This window comes from Bos indicus x Bos taurus, chromosome 23, assembly GCF_003369695.1.
Source record: "Bos indicus x Bos taurus breed Angus x Brahman F1 hybrid chromosome 23, Bos_hybrid_MaternalHap_v2.0, whole genome shotgun sequence".
Taxonomy (NCBI): Eukaryota; Metazoa; Chordata; class Mammalia; order Artiodactyla; family Bovidae; genus Bos; species Bos indicus x Bos taurus.
In genome coordinates this window covers 49,896,503-49,915,096 of record NC_040098.1, presented here as the reverse complement: position 1 = coordinate 49,915,096, position 18,594 = coordinate 49,896,503, and the positions used below count along the sequence as shown (strand labels likewise).

Sequence of the window (18,594 nt, the reverse complement as noted above, 5' to 3'; positions counted from 1 at the left end):
TGTCTGCACAGATTTTGAAGTTTCTGGAAGCTGATTTTTGAACCAAACTTCCTCCTTAGTTGAGTGAGGTTAATAAAATGTAGAGAGAGCCATGAGGAAGGCTAAGTGTAACGTCATTACCCATTTGAGTTATTTTCCCTCAAGGAGAGATGCTTGTTTCACTCTCCAGGGTGAGCCACCTGCTGCCAAGGAAGGGTGGTTTCTCAAGCAGCCGTGGTTAGTAGTACGTTGTATTGAAAAGCAAAAGCCGTCACTTCTGTACAGGTGCAAATACAATCAGATTAGCTTTATTTTAAGCTTTGATTACATTCTAGTTAATAAGAATATACTACAGTAAGCCGGTTTAACAGTCCAGCAAAATGCATTTCATTTTAGAACTGAGCATTGGAAGCCTTGGCAAATGCTGGGAGATTACTTAGTAGAGTTAGGTACAAGGCGTCTGTGAAGGGGACTGGCTAACCCTCATGGATTCCAGTGCCGAAGGCTCAGGAGCCGTCTCAAAGGCCTAGAAATGTGGTTGTAGAGACCACACACAATTCCATTCTGGCGTTCCCCCTGCTTCCTCCTCACTATTCGTCTTTCCTTTCTTCTGCTAAGAAGCACAATTTACCGACCTAAATCACACTCTAGGCATATCAGTTTGCTAATTTGGACAAAAAAAATCAGCCTTGCAGATAAATATTTGGTCGCCTTGCCTGTTGGAACCTTAGAGCCGAACTCCAGTGATATCCGTGTCCTCTGCCATCGGCTGTGCAGTCCCACCGGCTGTTTGCAGGGTGGAGTCTGTTTCAGCTTCTAGCACTTGTGTGCTGAGCTGAGGTCTCAACATGGGGGATGTGAAGCATGAGAGAAGTAGTGGCTGCCCTTCCACATCTGGTCACTAAATCTGCCAGCTTCTCCAACTTGTTGGGTTTATTCTGTCTCTAAAACTGTACCTGGACCTGGGTCATTGTGCCAAAGAGATGCTTCCAGGGAGACAGGTGAAGTACAATCACTAATAAAGGAGGTTAATTCCTCATCCCCACTGTCTTAAGTCGGTCTGGTTAATTTCTAATACTACAGCCCCCAAAGGGTTAAAGTCAGGGCCGTTGGTTCCTCCCGTTCGGGCCATGGTGTGACGCCTCCTAAAAAAAGCACTATAAAACTACATTATTTAATAGATCTGAGATTGCACCTGCTTTCGTATCTCGTCTTCGGGGATTAAGTTCCCCGCAAATGCAATTTGTTAATATGGAGCCACCTCTTCTCACAACGTAAATCTGTGAAATTTGGCAGGCGGTCGCTTTGCCGCAGGTGCAAGATGGAAGACCTTTCCCTGGCTTTGCCAAGAAGAAAAATGATGCTGCACTCAATTCCTGGGGAAGATATTCTGATATGGAGGCTAAAACCTGATTCCAAGAAAGGGGAATAGAATTCTAGGGCCCAAATCATGTCCTTCCCTCCCATTTGGGGAGTATGTGATCCCCAAAAGGCTGAGTAGGGGGATGAGAAGCCCTGTTTTACATGAGGCCACGTATTGAGCAAATCCCCAGGCAAGGGAAGTCCTCTGATGTTGGAGCTGCAGCCATTTGAGATGATAAATGATGACTTTTACTCTTATGAGCTCCGAGAGCCTAATTAGGGCTTAATTAAAGCTAATGCTCAGAATCCTTTGGAAGGTGGGCTGATTAAAAACTACCTTGCGCATTGAATAGCCACACTGAAAAGCGTGTCTTTGAAATACACGCCGTCACCACTCTGGGAGCCTATCCAGTCCTGTCCAGGGCTTCACAGCTAAGTTAAAGCAAGAGCTGACTATTTTTGCATTAGAACTTCCTCAGCCAAGACTACAAGAGGCCAGGTGCCTGGGTCAAGCTCGGCCCCCCGTGCGTCTACATCGAAGGTCGTCTCTGAATCTGCAAGTCCAGCTCGCCGTACACGTGCCTCAGGGAGTCGCTGGTCAGGCTGGCGATCAGCTTCCTGGGGCCGGAGACCCAGGGCCGACACAGCTCTTCCCACTGCACGGTGGAGTTGGGCCGGATTTCCCTGAAAGGATGGAAGAGGCAGGAAAGGTTTTACTCCCCAGAGAGGCAGATCGCGTTTCCCACTGTGAAGGTCTGGGTCACTGGCGCTCTTTCTCTCACTTGATGGTGATTGGAAGACAGAAAGGCCTGGTCGGCCGGTTTCCCAGTCACCACCCAATCAGGGCTCCTATCCGAGGCTCGGTCAGCCACAGCCCCATGGGTCATGGTTCCTTCCGCTTGGATGCATCTGCCTGCCTCCTGGTGGACGTGGCCCATGCCGAGAACCCCCAAGCCTCTGCAGTAGCCTCATGAACATGCTCTCAGTTCATGTGGGGGCTAAAGGTCCCTCCTGGGATCAGACTTCTATCTGAATCCACAGCTTCCTATACTGAGGTCGTGATGCTCTTCACTCATTCTGGCCCATCCCCTTGGGACAGACCTGTTCTTGGGCTTGGGATCTGGCCCGCCCTGTTATTTGCGACCCTGCCTCACCCAGCGTGGGTCACTTGCCCACGCACCTTCCTGCTGTGTGTTTGTCATCTGTGGCCGGTGACCTGGGAAATGCCTCTGAGGCTTGGGGGCGTCTCTCTCTGGGGCTCCTCTAGGCATTGGTTTTGAGAATCTCGGTGTCTCCATTAATCTGGCATTTGTTCTTTAGAAATGTGGCTATATACATGATCTCACTGAGTTACAGAAAAGCCATATTATGTGACCAGTGCACACATATAGCCTACATATGGGAGAATTTTTCCAACTCAGTAAATTGATTTTATGATTGAAGCTTTGAAACACTCTGACCTCACCATGGGCTTCTTCACCTGTAAACGGTGGGCACTATGAAATACTGAAGAGGATGTGGAGAGGGTGAGCGAGCTGGTACTCATGTTGCACTTGGAACGATGGCAAGATATGGCTAAATGCCACATATTAGATATATGCTGCTGCTGCCGTGTAATTACTGTTTTATTATTTACCATCAGCTTTGGTCACCGTTTGCAATGCCTGAGCTCTCTGTAACATAACTGAGGATGGTTCTCCCTGCCTGGATGCAGAGAAACAGTTCTCCACCCTTAATTTAAATAGGCGTTTCAATACGAATATAGGTTTTTAGATATTTGTTTCTCAAGAGCAAACCCTGATTCATTCATTCCCTTTTCCTTTGTTCCCCCCAAGTGATCCATCAGGAACATTTTGTGAAATAGCTGTCTGGTTTAAGGATCTGGCCGACGGCCATAGGAGGAAGGTAACTCCCTCAAACAGAAACAGTACCCCCGAGCTTTACTTCATTGAATGAATTGTTGAACGTTAGTCGCTCAGTCGTGTGCGACTCTTTGCAACCCCGTGGACTGTAGCCCGCCAGGCTCCTCTGTCCGTGGGATTTCCCAGGCAAGAATAGTGGAGTGGGTTCATTATTTGCTCTAATTCATCAGCTCGCCCCCATAATGGTATTCATCCATGTACCCATGCCCGCTCATGAGTATCATCCAAGATACCCACAAAGAGACACATCCATGTCGAAGTATGCATTTTCCTACAGATAAAGGCCTGCATGCAGAAAGAAAAGCATCATCTCCCCATCTGGGTGAGTGGAGTAATACTGGAAGAGCCCTGTATTCCCAGGGATACGTGTGGTGATAAATGATTCTCAGTAATGTGCTGAGCTATCAGGATGTGCCGGCCATTTATCATCCTGAACGCAGGCGGGCTTAAGGGATTATGATTACAGTAAGCTGCAACTGCCTTGCTCGTCCTCCTCGTGTCCAGCCCCCTGTCCTACTTGAGAGACTCAAAATCTCAAACCACAGCCCAAAGTCGGGGAACTTTCCTCTTAAGATAACTTACTGAACCTGATCGTTTTTTAAAGAAAAAAAAAAAAAATAAGCATCTGGAAGAGGAATTATTTGATGTTCTGGAATTATCAAAAGCAGAAACTTGACAGCTGTGGGTCTCAGGGGGCAGCACCTCTGAGCATCCAAGGACGGCAGGAGGAAGCACAGAGAGAGCGGTAAGGTGAATCGTTTCAGAGTAGAGTCAGCTCTGCCAAGTGGGCCACGGACAAGGCACCACCTGTTCCCCGTTCAGCTCCCTGCTCGCCAGCACCCGCCTACCAGAGCCTCTGCTTGGAGCTCCAGACTCCCTGCCGCCTAGGGCCCTGGCAGGGGTGTGGATGCCGAGTGGAGTGGGCACTCCCTTGACTATTCAAGGTGTGTATCTGAGAAAAGAATACAGCCCTGTGAAGGGTTCTGGTTGGTCCCAAAGAATTGCACTTGAAGGGTCCAAGTTGTTACACGGACCTGCCACTCTTTGATCAGGTTTTCACAGGACAGGATACACAGCTGTGTATCAGTCGTCTGACAAGATGGACGTGGGTGCTGGCTGGCTCCTGTCTTGCTTGTGAAGGTGTGAGGAGGAGGAATCAGGAGGAAACAGGGAAAGCAGTGGTCTCCCTAAAGTCCCAAGCCCAGCCTAGATCATAAAACACTTCCTGTGTTAACTTATTTCCAATTCCTGGCAGTCTCTGAGAAACAGAGCTTCCCTTGCTTTGCAGAGATCCACCCTCTGGACCTGTATCCCCACGAGAGACTGTGGACCGGGCTCTGTTACTGATGCGCTGGAGATCTGTGTGTTGAAGCGATTACTGATGGAGCCTAAGGCAGAGTGTGGGTGGGACACTGCCTTACGTCCACCATGTAGGGAATGGCCTCCTCCGTCCTTGCCCCAATTCAGCTCCTTTTACCCTTCCCCAATGTCAGGTATTAACCATAAGCAATGCACCTGGGCTTCCCAGGTGGCTCAGTGAGAAGAAAGAATCTGCCTGCCAATGCAGGAGACCCAGGAGACAGGGATTAGAGTGCTGGGGTGGGAAGATCCCCTGGAGGAGGGCATGGCTACCCCCTCCAGTATTCTTGCCTGGAAAGTCCCATGGAAGAGGAGCCTGGTGGGCCACAGTCCACGGGGTGGCAAAGAGTGAGACACGACTGAGCGCACACGCACCCCTGACGGCCCTGGACACTCAGCCCTCCGAGCCGGTGTCTCCCCAGCGCTGGGCCTCTGCTCGCCGCGGGGAGCCACCTTTTCCTCTAATGCACAGGTTGCCTCTTTCCTTGCGTTGGCTTGCGACCAAGGTGGGATTCTTGCACAGCCACGGTGTCAAGGTGGCAGGAGGTTCTGGTACCCTCAGATGAAGCTTGTGGGGTTACTGTTGGAGGAGGAAAAATTGGCTCCAGCAGGGGGCTGCTTTGAAGAAGAAACGTGTTTCACTTCGCCTGAGCGATTCTTGCATCTGAGTCGAGTGGGAAGGTGTGAGAACGGGTGAGCGAGACTGTCGTTTCTGACGAAAGTGGGGCACGCTCCTCTGACCTCTTCCGCTAGCTGGAGTTGATTTCTAATTTAATTCCTTTTTTTTTTTTTTTTTTTTCCCGGCAGCTTCCCTATTAGCATAGAAGTGTTGTTATATTTTGTGCTTGTGGTTTTTTTTTTTTTTTTAATTAAAGCACTCAAACTATTTTCTCTGTTGTTTCTTGCATCTGCCGGCATCAGGCCCCTCTTAAATGCTCAGATGCAGAAGCTGTGAGTGCTGTGATTCGACAGAAATGCAGTCTTCAGGGGGCACATCGTCTTAAAGATGTCTCAGAGAGGGTGAAGGAGGGCCTTGCTCTTGTCTTACAGACTCAGAGTCCTCCACAAAGGGAGCTGGGGAAATTCCTAACGTATCTGGGTCATAAGGCGGTTTCCACATACCTCCCCCTCTTTCTCTGTGCCTTAGAAGGTCACCCCACAGGAAATACGCTGGACTGATGGATGCTGACGGGGCCTTATTTGCGGTAGAAATGAAAGTGATAAACCTCCGAGATTGGGGTCCATTCTGGGTGTCACACTTTAAGAGGAGCCCTGACAAATTGGAGGATGTACGTGAGGGAGGGAGTTGAAACTGCATTAGGGGTGAGGGGAATGAAGCTGGGGAGGAGTAGGGAAGATGCGGGAAGATCAGACAGCGGTTTGCAGACATTTGCAAGCCATCAGGTGGGAGACAAATGTACCTTCTTCTCTGTACGGGTCCAGGTGACAGACTAGGCCCACTGGTGGGACTGAAAGGTGGAATTGTTTTCCAGCCACTAGAACTATCTGACCATGGAATGCGCTGTCTTGTCTGTGACACTCTTTGTCACTAGAAGTCACAGAAGCTGAGAGCTGTAGGCACAGTCTGACGGTGTGAGGTGTGCCAAAAGCAGACCTTCAAGCAACGGGCCTGGAACGGCTGTTGGTCCCCTAAACAGGAAACCAAGGCTAGAACTCTCCGCTGTTGTTCAGTCGTGTCTGACTCTTTGTGACCTCATGGACTGCAGCAGGCCAGGCTCCTCTGTCCTCCACTCTCTCCTGGAGTTTGCTCAGATTCATGCCCATTGAGTTGGTGATGCTATCTAATCATCTCATCCTCTGCCACCCCCTTCTCCTTTCACCTTCGATCTTTCCCAGCATCAGGGTCTTTCCTGGCATCAGAATTCTCTAGGCTCACCTTTTTTTTCTACTGAAAGCAACAATTCTAGAGAGTGCTCGGATTGGTAAGATCTTGGAGTAGGGTTAGAAAGAAAGGACTCCTGCCAGGGTCCTAACTCATGACACCTGACTCATAGTGGGTACCCTGTGAATACTAGAAGAACGAGGCAGTTTGCAAAACTCTTGACTTTGGGGATCTGGAAGCAGCCATCCTAGTTCTGGATGCAGACTTATTTCTACACACTGTACAACTTGGGACAAACCAGTCAGTCTCTCAAAGCTTCAGGTTTCTCCACTGCCAAAGGGAGCTAATAATAGTACCCACCCCATTAGAGTGGTTTTAAGAATTGATGGTGCTGGTCAAACCAACACCCCAAGCCCCAGAGACTTGTAAATAAGGAGGGAGCAGCTTCTCAGACATGTTCACCGGGGCTAGATGTGAGTTGGGAAAAGATGGAGAAAGAGGAACGTCCCACGGTCCTACCCCAGGTCCCCACCTCCCCCAGTGCTCACCGGAACATCTTCCTCAAGGGTTTCGTCACTCCGGGACCATCCAGGCGGATCCAGACATTGCGAAGCGTCTCTTTTAAAGGATTGGTGAACTCAACCGTCACCACCATGTCGGAACCCACGACCTGAGCACCACGGACCTGAGGAGTGAGTTGGAGGAGAAAGAAGCATGTTAGCCGCACACAAAGCCTCTTTCTGCACCTTTACATCTTTACCCATCTTTGCTTTTCCTTCTGTTTTACAGTGTGGCCATTTTTTGGCAAAGGAGCCAATGTGATGAGGATATTGCTTTGACTGGGGGATACTTGTTGAGAAAAAGATGGAAAATTGCTAATTAGAATCACAGTCTTTTCCTTATTATGAAAACCACCCTAATTAGAGTTCAGGTTATCAACCTCGGCCACTGGCTGTTCCCGGCAGCAGGAGGTGGAAGTACATTCAGGGTAGCAACAGCTTTCCGCGGCCAGGGAGGACAGGTGGACTCTGCTCCTGGAAAGGGTTCAGGTTTCCTGCCAGGACGGGAGGGATCCCTGAGTTCAAGAGGAAGAAAACGCTCCTGGAGGTACTTGAGAAAGAAATACATCCAAGGAGGGAGTCCTCATCATTGAAGAAGAGGAATCTGAATGCTAAAATAGGCAAAAAAAGACTTTTCCTCCCCAGTCTGGATATCTGAAGCTAGAAGGCTGTTTGGGGTGAGTTTACGTATCACAAGCCTCAGATGTACCGGGTGTGTTCCAGACGTGTACGCACTGCTATATTCAAAATGGAGAACCAACAAGGACCTCCGGTACAGCACCGGGAGCTCTGCTCAATGCTATGTGGCGGCCTGGATGGGAGGGAGTTTGGGGGAGAATGGATGCATGTACATGACATGTATGTACACACATGTCATGTACATACACGTATGTACATACATGTCATGTACATGTATGGCTGAAAGCCCCTTCGCTGCTCACCTGAAAGCATCACAACATTGTTAACTGGCTACATGTCAATACAGAATAAAAAGTTTAAAAAACAGAAGCACTGGGTATGCGGCAAAGCGGCCAGAGTTCAATGACAGCTTCGGGCCTTACTAGCTGTGAGGTCTTGTAAGGTCTCAACCTTTCTGAGACTCAGTTTTCTGAAACAAGGTGGATGTTCCTATGGGGTAATCGTTGTAGAACACTATTATTAGGGTTGCTGTTAGTATTATTTCGGTCCTTATGCTGTTCACGATGTATAATACTGCACGCTTGGGACTATCTGCTTTCCCAGCACCGACACCAGGTGCTAGGAAACGGCTGGGAGCATTTGTTTGTTGGTTTCGGGGCTTGGTATGCCAGACGGATGGATCTGTGCAAACTCTGAATTACTGGGGAACAAGATAATAAAACTAGTCCTTCCCTCCTAGGAAAGGATCAGGATGAGACAATACCTATAAAGCAGCTAACACAATGGCTGGCTCAAGACATTACAGGCTCAACTACATCATTTGGATTAGCAATACTTGGGGTATTTTCCTTTATTCACTTCATTTTAGCCCACTTTCAACTCCAGCATCTAGCTGGTGTCCAGTAAATATGTGCTCTATTAAATCGACTGCTTAAGAAGGAAATGTATTGGTTGTTTGAGTTTTCCATGTAGCAACCCAGCTATTATACTACATTATTTCTTTAAGCAGTGTATGACATAGGAAAAGTCAAATGGAAATGAGCCTTGCTAGAACAGAAAAAGGAGGGACTTTGCCCCAAGAAGAAGATTCTCCCTTATTGACTCTGCTGCTACTGCTGCTAAGTCGCTTCAGTCATGTCCAACTCTGTGCGACCCCATAGACGGCAGCCCACTAGGTGCCCCTGTCCCTGAGATTCTGCAGGCGAGAATACTGGAGTGGGTTGCCATTTCCTCCTCCAATGCATGAAAGTGAAAAGTGAAAGTGAAGTCGCTCAGTCTAGTGAGTAGTAATAGTGAGTGTTAGTCGTTCAGTCATGTACGGCTCTTCTGTGACCCCATGGACTGTAGCCTGCCAGGCTCCTCTGTCTATGGAAATTCTCAGGGAAGGATCCTGGAGTGAGTTGCCATTCCTTTCTCCAGGGGATCTTCCCAACCCAGGGGTTGAATCTGGGAGACTCTAGAGTGAAGGGTAAAACCTTATGACTTTACTCTTTGGGACATATTGATAACTAAAACAATAACTAAAAATCTATAAGAAAAAGGAAAATTATAGCCAATCGTCTATGGTTATTACTGTCAAATCTCGACCCCCTAAGGTGGGATGGGTGGAGAGCTGGAAAGAGGAGTCAGGGGTGGAGCGGGCGTGGATGACGGTGGAGAGGACAGCAGGTGGTGTCACCTACGAAGCAAGGACTGTGTGCCAAGCAGTGTCTCCTGAGTGGTCCTCAACCTGGCGTGCACAGCAGAATGCAAAGCTGGGCACATCTGGGGATGCTTTGGTCTCTGCAGGAGTCCTGGAGCCAGTCCCCATGGTACAAGGGATGGATGTATAAAAGTCCATTATTGGGATACTTTACATAGAATCTTTGGCTTAATTCTCAAGTTCATCCAACATATTTTTCCTAAGAAAAAAAAATCTCAGAACACTTTTTGGTTTCTAAAAATAGAGGATAAAGATAACATTTACAAAAGCTGTCTAAATTGAAGAAAGTAGAACTGCTTCAGAGACACTACTGGTGAAAGCATTTGCTATGATCACTTTGATTTTGGAGGAAAAATATTTTGGAGCCATCTGCTTTCTTCATGGCATTCTACTGCAATTACAGGAACCTTAGAGAAACCTGATAGCAGCTACTGACCTTTCCTTCTACAGACAAACACAGTGACAAATGCAGGATGCATGCACACCTTGCATGTGGCTTCAGGGGGTTCATTACAGGCCAGGACGTCTGTGGCCCTCAGGGGCCTGGTGGTTAAGGATCCTTTACATACGGGTAGGCTAGCTCTACAGGAAGACTCTTCTGCTGTGGAAAGTGGGTCACAGGTGACTGATGGCAGAGATAGGGGGATTTAGTATTTGAGAGATTGGCCCAGTGTCTGGGCCTTCAGAGACGGGCTGTAGGTCTGAGTATGATTAGGATATGAAGTCTTAGATAATTTCATGTATTGTGCCTAATCAGTTTGCTCCTAGATATGGTCTCTGTTACTAGCTGCTGGAGGGGTACATAAATAAGTACTTCCCAGCCTTCCCTGATACTGGAGCAGGGAGCAGGCTGCGATGAAAGGGGGGGCCCTTCTCAGATCGTGGAGAGTTTCTTCTGCAATTAACAAAGATCCAGCATCCCTTTCCTGACATTTGTCTCCTGCCCCTGGAATTTAAACGTCCTTGGCCTGACTGCTGAGAAGACAATGAAATTTAGAAACTCAAACCAAACTGAACATTAAAAACCCAACATTCAACATCACCATCTTCTGCTTAGGCAATATTTCCTCCTCCTTTTGAGGAAAATGGAGAATATACGTAGGATCTTCAAAGTATGTGTTGGTTTACACGATGCGCCACGCACAGCGTGTACTCACTGAACAGACGACCAGCCGTTACTTGGACCAGGGGACAGGATGAAACATACATCATCCTCAGGGACAGCAAACACTTCTGCGCTCCGATTTTCCCCAATATTCCATTTAAAGTATTTCCGTTTTTTTATGTTGACATAAAATATGATACTTTTTCAAGTTAAACTACCATTCACCAATATTGACGTACTGAGCCCTTGTTTTTTTTTCATGATAAAGATCAATATTCTGATTCTTTGGTAAACAAGAAAGTTACTAACATACACACACACACACACACACACTTTTGGGAAGGAACTGCTTTTTAAGAAATCACAAGATCTCTTCCATGGAGTATATGCTTTACAATATATATATAGCTATATTCAAAATCAAAACTGAAATGAAGGAAAAGTTTGACAAAGAATGAGCTTAGTTGTCAATATAATTCACATGATTTATTAGTTCACCTCACAGTGCTTATTTCAGGGGCTGCCAGTCATGTCTTCCGTGACTTATCACTGGAAAATGAACTTTTCCCTCCTCCCACTACGGGGAGCATTATCACTGCTGGTAACGAGCAGTTGCTTGTTTGTGAATCATACTCACCAACACCACCACGGCTGTTTCTCTCTAGCCCAGCTGAATTGGCATAGACTAAATAATGCAAATGGTTTTACAACAGTCAGCCACGGTTCCAAGACTGTCCAGTATGGTATCTGCCAGCCCCATGGGGCTATTTAAATGTTTAAATGAATTTAAATTAAATTAAGTAAAAACTCAGTTCTTCACTTATACGAGCCGCAGTTCAAGTACTCAGCAGCTACATGTGTCCAGTGGCTCTCGTACTGAACAGTGCGTATTTAGGGTATTCCGGTAATTAGGGAACATCCTACTGGGCTTCCCTTGTAGCTCAGTTGGTAAAGAATCTGCCTACAAGGCAGGAGACGCAGGTTCGATTCTTGGGTTGGGAAGATCTCCTGGAGAAGGAACTGGCAACCCACTCCAGTGTTCTTGCCTGGAGAATCCCATGGACTGAAGCCTGCCAATTCCTCTGCCCATGGGATCACAAGAGTTGGACACAACTTAGCAAGTACCACCACCACCACCACCTCCTAGACAATGGTGATGTAAGGGATTTACTCACATTAACTCATTTAATCCTCACAACTCTATGAAGTAGATGAGGAAAGTGAGGCCCAGAGAAGTGAAGTGACCTGTTCCAGGTCACACAGCAAGTGGGGGAAGGGAGACTCTGCACCGACCCTGACTAGTAATGGCAGGGACAGCAGCTCACGGCACGTTCAGGGTCCGCACAGTGATGCAGGCGCCCTGCTCACCACTGTGCTCCCTTTATCTTGGGTGACCCTCTGTGGACTTGGCGGAGGGCAGTAACATCATCCTCATTCTACTGACACGAAATGAAACATTGAAGATAAACAAAATGCCCACATTACAGACCCTGGATGTCGGCAGGATCCAGATAGGAATCTAGGTCTTTCTGACTCCAGGGCATTCATCTTTAAACGCTGCACACCCTGTCATCTCTGACAGCAGAGAGGCAAAAATAGTAACTTCCTTTTTCGCTGAAAGGAGTCTATTTCCTGAAATCCACTGAAGAGTCATTTGCATTATTAGCTTTCGCCATCGCTGAACGACCAGTGGAGCTCGGTGACTACAACTTGATCCTGAACTAAATTTGAAAACATGTATACAACTCAACTCCTTCTTTCCGACTTTACAGGGAAAGAATCAGATCTCTATGCCAGAGTCAAACGTGGCAAGGTAACCCTGGGGCTCTGACACAGCTGTCTTACTTGACGATAACAGTCTTCTCTAAGTGGGGTAAAGATAGAGTTATCGTTTCAAAGGAGATCTAGTAGCTCAAGCACAGCGTGGTCATATGACGAGGTAGACGAGATTCGTTATCCTTGATGTTCTACTTTGCCTGCGTGTTTGTTTTTAAGAATAGAAAATAGCAAGCAGGAATGCAGAGGGAACACGTCTGAGGCAGCCCAATTACCCGCGACTCTCACTTTCCTTCTCACACCTACGCCAAGAGGGACGTGGAGAGGCGCGCCTCACAGTGGAGCCCTGGGGGTACGCGCTCCTGGCCGTGGGGTGCAGACGGCCTGACCCTCCGGGACCAGCAGAGGATGGAGAGAGACGCAGCTACCTGAGCAGGTGAAGCCACGGCTGGTCTGGACACTCCCGGGTCCCAGAATATTGATCAATCAGAATATTGATCTGGGCTTCACCTGCTCGGAGCCCGTCAGGGTGGGCCTTCACATGGACTTTGGTCTCTCGCTACAGGGGGTTCAGGGCAGTGCTGAGGAGACCCCTGCGGGGAGGAGCCAGAGACAGCGAGCACGGTGGGCAAGCCGAGGGGAAGGCGGGCTGCCCTCAGCATCTGAAGCCCGGTGGCCGCTGCTGTGTGTCCCCGGGCTGGTCACTTGACTTCTCTGGGCCTCGGTTTCTCACGAGGCTCCTGGGAGGATTCCGCGTGATACCTTGCGCAGCACAGCATCCAAAAGACGGCCTTTCTTGACTCTAAATGTTGTGGAGGTTCAAAGGGAGACCATGCTGCCAGGGTGACCAGGAGAACTTTCTCATCCGCACGTTCCCCCGTGGGGAGTGACGTGGGTTTGGGTTCTCAGGGGCCGAAGCCGAGAAGCGCATGGGAGAGAAGCCAGCAGCTTCCACCGGCGCCTTCCAAAGAGACGCGGGGAAGCCCACTCCAGCCGCCTCACCCTGCCGGCAGGGCTGCGTCCTGGTGACTGGGACCCGTACCGACAGAGTCGCGGAGAAACATTGGGAGGCTGGGAGGGGAGAAGGTTTAGGGTTTGGGGTTGGGAATAATTAGAGCTCAGAGTTTTGCTCTTGTTTTTTTTTTTTTCTTTTTTTGCCTTGATGGAAATTTCCAGGTATTTGGGCTCTCACAAGAACAGAGTGAAATGGCAGTTGAGTCTCACAGTTTGCCTGGTGGCCGTCCAGCACCTGGGGGACACTCGTTAGTCCTCAGGGGGCCCCCAGTTTGGATAAAGGGTATGAACTGGGATGTTGGGGTCCCGGCCTCAGCAGCCACCACGGCCCCAGGCCCCCTGGCTCTTCTCTGGTTACATTCTGGACTTCCTGGAGCGCCGGCAGGAGGCGGGCGAGGAGGATGCTACAGGTGGCCTCAGGTTAGTTAGGCCCCAGGGGGAGCACAGGGGTTGTTAAGAGAAACCAAGAAAGCGTCTTGATTCAGGAGCCATCTGGGCGAGCAGCCAGCCCCGAGCTTCTGTGCTTGTTAGGAGAGGGAGCCCCTCTTCCCTGGCAAACGCGTTCCTCATTCACAGGAGGAAACAGGTTCTGCTGGTGTTTGAGGATGTTCTACACAGCTGCAGGACGCTCCTACGAGATGGACGCGCCTACGAGATGATCCTAAGGAGGCGGTGGGACCTGAGCTGTTTTCAATGGCACTGGGAGGGGTTCATTGCCCAGATACTGAGAGGAGGTCTTAGTAGGAGGTCTGAGGTGTGTGACCACCTCTCCTCGCCCACCCCCCTCCCCAAGGCTCCTCCAGGCTCTTCAGGACGGGCCTCCCTCTCAGGACAGTCCCACAGGTAACCGTGCACATGCTCAACACCCAGGGCGCAGGTCCGATGCCGCCAGGCGAGTGTTACCGTCCCTCTAGCCCGTGGGTCCTGCTGCCTGGAGCACTTCTCTGTGCAGGATCCCAGGGCAGAGAGGATGGGGCGGGACGGGAGTGGACCCTTGCCTGCAAACACCAGGTCCTGGGCCAGGCTGAGCGCTCAGACACAGCACACATTCAGTCCCTGACAATGCGTTGTTTTACACATGATTACGATTAATAACGGGGCGAGTATTAACGATTGTTGTTCAGTCGCTCAGTCGTGTCAGATTCTTGGCGACCCCAGGGACTGTAGCCCGCCAAGCTCCTCTGTCCATGGGATTTCCCAGGCAAGAATACTGGAGTGGGTTGCCGTTTCCACCTCCAGCGGATCTTCCCAGGAATCAAACCTACGTCTCCTACCTTGGCAGGTGGGTTCTTTACCACTGGGCCAGCCCACTGGGCATTCACCATGACAGAGGTACCGTGTTCAGCTCTTTGTGAGAGTTATTTCTATTATCCCTCCCAGTAGCCTACAGGTCAGCGATACTACTGGACCATTGTACAGCTGAGGTGTTGAGGAACTGACCCAAAGCTGCCCAGGTAGGATGAGGAACCCAGGGGGCCCGGCCATCCAAGCCCCGTGCTCCGGGGCTTCTCTACAAAAGGTATTCTTGCTCTGGTTGACCTGGGTGAGGACATGAACCTTGGGACCCTTCTCTGCTCTCTGAGACCGGGGGGAAAGCCCCTGGCACAGTGCTCCAGGTCCCGCACCAGCCTCCACCCTGTGGGCCAGCTGAATCCCTGTGTTGTCCTCTCCTCTCCCCCAAATAGCCCTTCATTAACCATCAAGATCATCAGGGCTTCCCTGGTGGCTCAGCTGGTAGAGAATCCGCCTGCAATGCGGGAGACTTGGGTTCGATCCCTGGGTTGGGAAGATCCCCCAGAGAAGGGAAAGGCTACCCACTCCAGTGTTCTGGCCTGGAGAATTCCCTGGACTGTATAGTCAGTCCATAGGGTCACAAATAGTTGGACACAACTGAGTGACTTTCACTTCAACCATCAAAATGCTGAAGAATCTTTTCCTGACTTAAAGCCTCTTACAACAATCAACACATGGGAAGGCAGAGAAAAATTCTACATCTGATTTTAATAAAATATATTTTTCTCATCAAAATATTTTGATAGCCTGGGAAAAGAGATATGTGCTCATTAAAGTTTAATGACTCTCTCCTGCCGTTTTCCATATGAGGCTCACACACTGTGACTCACGCGTGGTGGGTGCAGGGAACAGTTAACTGGGAGCACAATTTAACCCAGTTCCCATCTCTGTGGTCACAGGAGACATGCGAGATATGGTCACATGCGAGATGGGGTTCTTAGGCGGCAAGGACGTGTCCACTGGCCTGAGCACTTTGGTTGACTTGATGTGGATCCAGACAGGTGGGCCCCATCGTGGTCCAGGTTGGTCTCTATTTGTTCCAGAAAGGAGGGGGAGGCCAAGAACAGCTGCAAACTTGCACTCAGGCAGCTCCAGCCCTGAGGCTGAGCCAGGGTGCCCAGAAGACAGAGCTCTGGGCACAGGCTTGAAGGGAAAAGAGAAAGGCAGGAGGCTCTGGGACCCCAGCCAGGCAGCGCATTTCTGCAGTCAGGGCCTCTCACAGCTCAGGGACCCCTGGTGGCTTTCAGGGCGCCAGGCACCTCACCCAGGAGCACGTCTTCACCTGCTCCCGCTGAGCTCATCCTCGGGGCTGATGTGGTCAGTGAGGTTAGTGGTTAGGGAATGCATACGTGACCACACTCCTGCCTCCTTTCCTGAACACACCTGAACGGAGGCCAGGCTTTCCCTCTCTCTCCTGCTCGAGTCCAGCCAAGTGGCCCTGTCGTTGCTGTTCAGTCACTCAATCGTGTCCAATGCTTTGCAACCCTATGGACTGTAGCCCTCCAGGCGCCTCTGTCCATGGGATTCTCCAGGCAAGAATACTGGAGCGGGTTGCCACGCCCTCCTCCAGGGAATCTTCCTGACCCAGGGATTGAACCTGTATCTCCTGCATTGCAGGCGGATTCTTCACCACTGAGCCACCGGGGAAGTCCTACCTCTAAATAAGTTTCCTCTAAGAACTGCATTCCTGATGTGCTTACAGAGATAAAAGACAAAACAAATATAAGAACAAGCACCCCCTGCAGCTCTTGGTCAACTATACCATCCCGGCCCAGGTCACTCGAGCTGGAAGAGAAGGGATTTGGGTTCTGCCCCTGGGGAATTGAGCTGCCGTCTAAGTACACTCGGAAGACGACTCACCAATAATCCTTCAATTAATAATGTCTAAGAGATTAAAGTTATCAGCTTCCTTTATACGCCCAGTTTATTATCAGCGGTGCAATTAAATTCTATTTTGTGCTGCGGTTTGAGCACTTCCCATCTGGGAAGGCTCTCTCCTGAGTCCTTCACGGGGACGAGCTGTCGGTGCCTAATTAGGTGAGCACGCGGGCCTTGCCTCTGGTGGGCACGGTTCGGAGGTGGAGTCTGAACAGGAGCGGGAAGGGAAGCCTCCCCGACCCCTGGGAGGGGCCTGCAGGGGACCGCGTGGCTTCTGGGAGAACTCACCAGGAGGGGGCGCCCCGTGCGTGGTGAGCAGGCCGCGGTCACAGCACCCCGAGTTCCCGTTCTCAGGGGGGTGGCGGTGCCTCTGGGGGACCCCCAACACCACCCCTCCGTTTTGTATATTCTCCTGCTCTGCCTGCAGAGCCTGCAGCCCTCATTTCTGTTCTGTGTCTTCAGGCCTCTGGTGGGATGCTGCTGTGACGGGCCCAGAAAAAGGGGCTGAGGTGGAAGAACCAAGGAGGTGTCAGGATTCCAGCCTTTCTAGAAAAGGAGGGTCCAGGGTTCTCTGCCTCCGGGGGCCCAAGTTTCAGCCTAGTGGCACCCATCGCAGGGTAGCCCTCGGATAGATCACCATCCACAGGGCATGGACCCAGGGGAGGCTGCCATTCTGAGCGCTACACAATAATGACCAGCTTTACAAGTGACTCAGAGCAGGAATTTGTAAGACACAGGGCTTCACTGCCCCTCCCCACCCGCCCCCTCCAGAGGCTTTAAAATACAGATGACTCCAAGACTTTGATTACCCACCACATTAGAGGAATGCACCTTGATTTGTGCTCATCACTCTTAATAGCTTGGGAAGGTCTCTGAGCCCTGGACAAGGCTGACATGAGATGTCACGCCCAAGGACCCTGCTGGAGGCCCGGGCTTCTGCTCCCAGGGCAGGATGGGTCTCTGGGATGTGGGTGCCGAAGCTGCTGATGCTCCTGAGACGTGGGAACAGCAGGCCGCCACATTTATTTCTCCTCCCACCTGTGCCCAGCACCCCTCTGCCAAGTGCCTTTAAGTCATCTGGGCAGAGGTTTCCGCTGAGACAGATGTTAAATGGTGAAAATGGAGAGGCAAATGTTACAGCTACCAGCGGGACTTCCCTGGCGGCCCAGTGGTGGAGAGTCTCCACTTCCAATGCAGGAGCTGTGGGTTTGAACTAAGAGCCCACATGCCATGTGGCAAGGCCAAAACCACACATAAATAAAATAAATAAAAAGAAAAGAAAAAGGGACTAACAGCTAAATTAAAAATTATTTTAAAAAATGAACTACTAGCCAAACAGGCAATACGTGGGAAAGTCAGAAGAGCGGCTGTCCTGGTGACGGGGGAAGTAATTGACGGGAAGAGGCGTGTGGGAGCTTCCTAGGGAGCCGTGTGGTGGAATCCTCCGTGTCCGCCTCTGGCCGGTGGTGGCCAGGTGTGTCACAAATGAAACGCCGTGGCCGCCAGGCGGACGTTCCGGTCTGTGCGTTCTGCTGTACGCAGTGAGCACCCCACGGGCAGCAGCACACGTGGGAGGGGATCCAGGCAGCTGCTGAGGCCACGCCTGACCCACTTGATTCTGGAGACACTGAGTTCTATCTGTGTCCTTTACACATCTCCATCTTCCCCCACAAGTGTGTTTATACCCACAGGCTATATTTATATCTGCAGCCACATCTATATATTTAAATCTGGAGAGAAGAGAAAAGTGTTACATGTGCACATCTATTTATAGGGCAGTTCACTTCTTTCAAAGAACAGGAGGATCCTAGTTCCTCTTCTCTGCAGGGGGAGCAGGACACAAGACACACGCTCGCACACGCACATTCACAAGCACGAAGGCCGGGGGCCTCAGCAGCAGCCTCGCCTTCCTGCCTGGCTGAGATACAGCAACTGACCTTGATGACGACCTTGGGGACCGTCAGCGCAATGGACTTCTGCTTGGCCAGAACGTCCCTGGTCTCGTTGACTCGAGCCGTGACAAAGAAGTGCAGGAAGGCCTGCTCCAGCAGCTGGCCCATGTACTCGCCCGCTCCGATCAGCACCTCCTCTCTCTTGACTGGAGAGAAGAAACACAAACGTGCCGGTGTCAGAACCTGGGAGGAGATGCTCCCTGCTTCCCC

The 18,594-nt window shown here is 50.3% G+C and overlaps 1 protein-coding gene across 1 annotated transcript in view; it reads right to left on the bottom strand.

Moving 5' to 3' along the window:
* Positions 1–259: 259 nt before the first annotated feature.
* Positions 260–18,594, bottom strand: part of F13A1 (coagulation factor XIII A chain) — a 143,551-nt gene continuing 125,216 nt past the window's right edge. The window contains exons 13-15 of the mRNA XM_027524821.1: positions 18,370–18,530; positions 7,014–7,150; positions 260–2,025 (exon numbers count right to left, since the gene is read on the bottom strand). Coding sequence (XP_027380622.1) covers positions 1,872–2,025; positions 7,014–7,150; positions 18,370–18,530 — 452 coding nt within the window. The 3' untranslated portion in view covers positions 260–1,871. The remainder of the gene's footprint in view (positions 2,026–7,013; positions 7,151–18,369; positions 18,531–18,594) is intronic.